Source organism: Miscanthus floridulus, chromosome 19 (genome assembly GCF_019320115.1).
Source record: "Miscanthus floridulus cultivar M001 chromosome 19, ASM1932011v1, whole genome shotgun sequence".
Lineage (NCBI taxonomy): Eukaryota > Viridiplantae > Streptophyta > Magnoliopsida > Poales > Poaceae > Miscanthus > Miscanthus floridulus.
The window spans coordinates 40181616-40187633 of NC_089598.1; the positions used below are offsets into that span (position 1 = coordinate 40181616).

General features: G+C 52.7%; 1 protein-coding gene across 1 annotated transcript; it reads left to right on the forward strand.

The window, feature by feature from the left end:
* Positions 1 to 227: 227 nt before the first annotated feature.
* LOC136527330 (metacaspase-9-like) lies at positions 228 to 1614 on the forward strand. Its single transcript, XM_066520020.1, has 2 exons — positions 228 to 683; positions 781 to 1614. The coding sequence occupies exons 1-2, from the start codon at positions 305 to 307 to the stop codon at positions 1401 to 1403; spliced, it is 1002 nt and encodes a 333-aa protein (XP_066376117.1). The 5' UTR covers positions 228 to 304; the 3' UTR covers positions 1404 to 1614.
* Positions 1615 to 6018: the final 4404 nt, after the last annotated feature.

A 6018-nucleotide genomic window follows, 5' to 3' on the forward strand; every position in this document is an offset into this window, starting at 1 on the left:
GATGGGTCATCCATCTCATCTCCCTGCAAGTGCGTGCATGAAAGCAAGCCAGCCTCAGTCCAGTCCAGCTGCTTGCTTTACTCCAAAGTCCAAAGGCAAATCTTCCTTATTAGCTTGCATCCACAAGGCAAGCAACAGATGAACGAACGAAGACAACGCGGGCACTCAACTACAACTACTCAACACCGGTGATCACCAAGCCTATTTATATATAATGCATGGAGGCAGACATCGGTCTCTCACTGAACTGAAACACACCAGAGGTCGAGCTAGAGCTAGCTAGAGCTAGAAGAAGAGGGCAACAATGGAGGCAGCCGGGGCGAAGAAGAAGATGCTGGCCACCCTGGTGGGCTGCAACTACGCCGGCACAGAGTACGAGCTGCAGGGCTGCATCAACGACGTCCAAGCCATGCGCGCCGTCCTCCTCGACCGCTTCGGCTTCGCGCCGGGCGACGTCACCGTGCTCACCGACGACGACCGCGGCGGCGGCGTGCTCCCGACCGGCGCCGGCGTCAGGCGCGCGCTGTCAGACATGGTGGCGCGCGCGGCGCCCGGGGACGTGCTCTTCTTCCACTTCAGCGGCCACGGCACGCTCGTCCCGCCGGTCAGCGGCAGGCCACGCAGCGGCCATGGTGGCCGCGACGACGAGGCCATCGTGCCCTGCGACTTCAACCTCATCACAGGTCCGTGTCTACGAGGCCACTCGCATGGCGCGTACGTCGTCGTTGACCTGACCTCTGAGCTGACTGACATGCTTGCATGCACACGCACGCCACGCAGACGTGGACTTCCGGGAGCTGGTGGACCGCGTGCCGCGGGGCGCCACCTTCACCATGGTGTCCGACTCGTGCCACAGCGGCGGCCTCATCGACCTGGAGAAGGAGCAGATCGGCCCCACCGCCTCCGCTGACCCCGACCTCCACGGCCACGCCATCCACGCCGGCCGGTTCCTCCCGTACGCCGCGGTGCTCGGCCACCTGTCCGGCGCGTCTGGTGTGGGCGCGTCGCACCACGTCGCCGACCACCTGCTCGCGCTCTTCGGCGCCGACGCAAGCGCCAAGTTCCTCCACCGCCGCAACCACGACGGCAACAGCAGCGGCGCCGCGCGCCCTGACGACGCCGGGATCCTGCTGAGCGGGTGCCAGACGGACGAGACGTCGGTGGACGTGGCGGGGGACGACGACGCAGCGATCGACAGCAGGGCGTGCGGGGCGTTCAGCGCCGCGCTGCAGGCCGTGCTGGCGGCACACCCGGCGCCGATGAGCAACCGGGAGGTGGTGCGCCGCGCCAGGGAGGTGCTCGGTGAGCAGGGGTTCCAGCAGCACCCCTGCCTCTACTGCAGCGACGCCAACGCTGACGCGGCCTTCCTGGGGCAGCAGGACACCAAGGCCAAGAGCAACTGAGCAAGGGGAACTGGAGAAGGAGGCAGCCACTGTGATTTGTTCGTGTGTTTATTATTATTTCATAGTAAATAATTACGCGTGTGCGTGCACTAGCATGATCATACCAGCAAGCATGATCATAACTCCTTAATTATATTGTCTATCCGCAATTCTGCCTGTAACTCGATCTTACAATTTGAAATAAGGAGGAGGTTAATGTGCGATGAGTCGCAACTTACATAAGCGTGTGACCCCGTCGTTTTCGTTGCGCCTGCCCACCTTAACCCCGCCTTCCTCGCTCACCGTCCTAGCCAGCTCTGCCCCTGTCGTCGTCAGCCACGCCGCCCACCGCCCACCACCCATCCCTGCCCCCCACTAATCTCAATTGAAGGAGGAAGAAACGGCCTGTCACCCTCGTCGCGAGCTCTCCATAACCAGTTTTCTTCCACCGCCTGCTCGGCAGTGCCCTTGCCGCCTCACTCGTCGCCCCTCAACTTGCCACCATCTTCCCGAGGCCCCCTTTGCCTTCTAAGGCTGCTGGCAATGGAGGTACCCTAAGAACCCTGAATCCCAGGCCTGCCCCCACCCTAAATTCCTAACCCCTCCGCTACCACCCCGGCCGGCGGCGACCTCCGTCCCTAATTTTAGTGGCGTCGACCGGTGGTGCGCTAGCGTTATCGGTTCCCAAATATTTCGCGAATTTGAAAGGGAGCAGTACATCTATCTGCATGCAAAGAAATAACATTTCTTCATTTTGGCTGTGTTTGTTTGAGTTTAGTGAGAAGCTTAAACAAAAATAGGTTCGTTTTTAAGAAACTATTTTTTCAAAAAAATGTTTGCTTTTTAAGCAAATGCTACCTAGCTTTTGAACTTGCTTCTCAGAAAAAGTTTTTAAAATCCATTTACATTGATTAAAACATGAGCACGTTCTCCGTACGTGTCATGTGAATGTGATGGGGGAAAAAAATGAAACAGAGCCCGAGCGCCCAGTGCGCCCCCACGACGCCGGAACTCTTCCGGTCCGGAACCGCGTGCCAATGGCCCGCGCAGAGGATTCCTGCGCCGATCCCGCTTCGTCCGCGCTTCCGCCGCTCGCTCGAACGCGACGGCCCATTAGCATGCGGCCCAGATCGAATGATTCTGCTGGACGCAAACTGACTGCACGCAAACTGGCTAGATGCAGGATTCTCTGATGCGAGCAGGTAGGCAGTACGTGTTTCCTTTTTTTTTTCTTTTTTGTTCATGTGGTTTTACTTTCACTTTTTCATTTTTTCTATTTTTTTACTTCTTGTTTATTTTCTAATTATGTTTTTCTTTTGATTCATGTTTTTCATTTTTAATCTTTCTTTTTTTTTCTTTTTTATCCTTATTTCTTTTTCTTGTTATTTTTCTTTCTTTTTTTTCCTATCCTTTGTATTTTCCGTGCATCAATTTATCTTTTATTTTTGTTTTATGTGAATTGTTATTATTTTTTTATTTTTTTACCTTTCTTTTATGTATTTTTTATTTTTGTTGCAATTGATTAATTTGTTTTTTATTTTATTTTTTGTTTAATGTTTTTACTCTTTTTTGTTTTGTTTCTTTTTCCTTTTTTCTTTTTCCTTTTGTCTTTATGTTCTCTATAGGTTTTTTATTTTCTCTTTTACTCTAATTAATTATTTTATTATTCATGCTTACTTTTTAAATCTTAGTACTATATAAGATACTATGATGTTTACATAGTATATAATAATGTTCTATGATGTATTTTTTATGTTCACGTAGTATACAATGATGTTCTATAATGTATTTTGTGATGCTCGCGTAGTATATACATGTGATGTTCTATGTTGAGATGTTCACGTAGTATACTTGTAATGTTCTTTGATTTATTTTGTGATGTTCATGTAATATACATGTGATGTTCACGTAGTATACATGTGATGTTCTATAATGTGTTTTGTGGTATTCACGCAGTATACATGTCGGTGCAGAAAGTGACCAACACGTAAATATTTATAGTTTTGCCGTACGTTGTGATCGGAGGTGACTTAGCACTCAATGACACAGGGTTTATACTGGTTCAGGCAACGTGCCCTATGTCCAGTTTGAGTCGGTCGATGACTTTATTCCTGAGCCCATGTGTTCGAAGTTTGCAGTGGGGTTATAAATGAGTAGGAGAAAGATGGGGGGTACAAGAGGTCCGGTCGAACTCTGGTCAGAGGAGCCGAGAGTGACGGGAGCCCCACTATGCGCTAAGCGTTTGAGCGTGTACTTATGGTTTGAACCTGGAGGTTCTGTTGTTGTTGTGGACTAGTGAACTTGATCGATCTAATGAATCTACCTATTGGGAGAGAGCGCATCTCCTTTTATAGATGAAGGGGATGGCTTTTACAAGTGAGAGAGAGAGAGTACGTATGCTACCGAGCCTTGTTGCCCACAATACTGTTGAATGTCAGATGCACATGGGAGGTTGTGTTGTCTTCTTCGGGTATGGCAGACGTCGGTGCCTGCCATACCGTTGATACCTAGAGGTATGCAAGGGGTTTTACCATGTTCGTCTGGTACGGTAAATACCGGCGCCCACAACACTGTCGATGCCCAGAGGCATGTGGGGGAGACTTACCGTATGGGAGTTAATGGTGCCCACAATACTGTAGGGAAAAATATCGGCGCCTACAACGCTGCTTGGGTTCTGTCGTTCCAGGTAGGTCGCAGAGTACTGTTTCTACAGGTGTACAAGGTACGGTCCCTGATATTTTGGTTTGACTTTGGGCACGCTGCCTTACTTTCTCCGTCTGTTTCCTGGTCCTTACCGAGCGAGCGTCCCTGGTCGGTTGGTCCCAATCGGCTTTGATCGCACTAGTCGAAGAAGAGCAATGAGTAGGGGTTCGGCGTATCCTCGGTCGGTGACATGGGTCGGAGTTGGAAGCGGTGTCTGGCCAGGCCTTTCGGTCGGAGAGGCCATCCAGATGTGGGCTGGAGACCAAAGCGAGCACTCCGATCAGAGAGGCAGGTCAAAGTCGGAAGCGGATGCCATTCCTCCTCAGCCAGGCCTTTCAGTCGGAGATTGCATCGCCCCTCTGGCCTGTCGTTTAGGTACTTGTGCTGGCCCATGAGTTGTGCGTTGTCTGCTTGGGTTGAGCCTTTGTTGGGAAGCCGATCCGAGAGGGACCCTGGGTTTATGAACCCGACAGGAGTCCCCGAGCCCCTGGGTGATTCGGATAGAATCGTCTGGGAGATTTTTGTCTTGACAACGGGTGTAGCCCCCGAGCCCCCGGGCGATTCGGGCAGAATCGTCTGGGGGATTTTTTGTGTTGCCAGTGGGGAAAGTTTTTTGTTTTATCAGTGGGTGTGCGCGAGCGTACCCGCGGGTGTAGCCCCCGAGCCCCCAGGCGATTCGAGAAGAATCGTCTAGGGGGTTTTGTCAGCGGGCGTGTGTGTGCGTGTTTTTTAGTTAATACGAAGTCATCAACCAAGGTGTCGGTGCGCGCCGTGGGATCGGACGAGTTGGAGTCATGGATCCCGGCGTTGGTGTGTGCCGTGGGATCGGGTGAGTTGGAGTCATGGATCCTAGAGTCGGTGCGCGCCGTGGGATCGAGCGAGTTGGAGTCATGGATCCCTACATCGGTGCACGCCGTGGGATCGAGGCAATTAGTTTAGGGATCGGGCGAGATAGAGCTCGTGGATCCTGATGGGGCGAGTTCGGGGTCGCAGACCTAGCCGTTTTGGTGTGTAGTCGAGGCATAGCCGAGGGCTGGGGCGAGTTTGGGGTTACAGACCCAGGCGTTTGGTGTGCAGTCAAAGCGTAGCAGAGGGATGGGGAGAGTTTGGGGTCACAGACCCAGGCGTTTGGTGTGTAGTCGAAGCATAGCCGAGGGATGGGGCAAGTTCGGGGTCGCAGACCTAGGTGTTTTGGTGTCTTGAGCCCCTGAGCCCTGGTGGGCCTTGGTAGGGGTTGGTTTGAGTTTTGTGCGTTACCCCGTCCTTGGTTTCTCACAACCGAAGGGGCTAAGCTTTGTCGCTTGCCTCGATCGCTCGGGCTCGAGTGACGCGCTTGGTGAGCTCGCTAACGGGTATGATCGAGTGGAGTCTGGGTGCATCATTCGTGATGGGGTCGGCATAGCCCTCTTGTGACATTCCACTGCCCCTTTACCTGCAACCCGACAGATGCCTGGGTCGTTTCGGAGACCGACCCGGGTGGCCCGCTGGCCTCCCCTTCGATGGAGATTCTATGGGTTTGGCAGAGGTTTAAGATCGAACAAGAAGGTTGAGATGACCCTGTCCGCTTTGGGGCAGACTGGGCTAGGGCCGCACGGGGCTCATCTGCATTTTCTCCCCTGGCTCTGTTTAATGCGAGGCGGCCTCGAGCCCTTTGTGGGCTAGCCTTCGAACATCGGTCGGTCGTTGCTCATGTTTGAATGAGGCAACTGCCACTTCGTGATGCAACATGGAGCATTGTGATGCATTTCGCCGCATGTGCAATGCCTTAGTTCCTGAGCCCCTGGGCGATTCAGGGCCCGAATCGTCCGGGGGGCACGGGCGTATGGAATGAATGCATGTATGGATGTATGAATGATTATAAAGAAATAGTGGGGTTTGGTAAGGTTACCTTTATGACTCGAGTGACGGGGTTTGAAGAGCTCCAATCGAAGAT

Coding starts and splice junctions, on each gene's coding strand:
- LOC136527330 (XM_066520020.1), top strand. CDS start 305: ATGGAGGCAGCCGGGGCGAAGAAGAAGATGCTGGCCACCCTGGTGGGC. Junction 684..780: donor CGACTTCAACCTCATCACAG/GTCCGTGTCTAC, acceptor CACGCCACGCAG/ACGTGGACTTCCGGGAGCTG.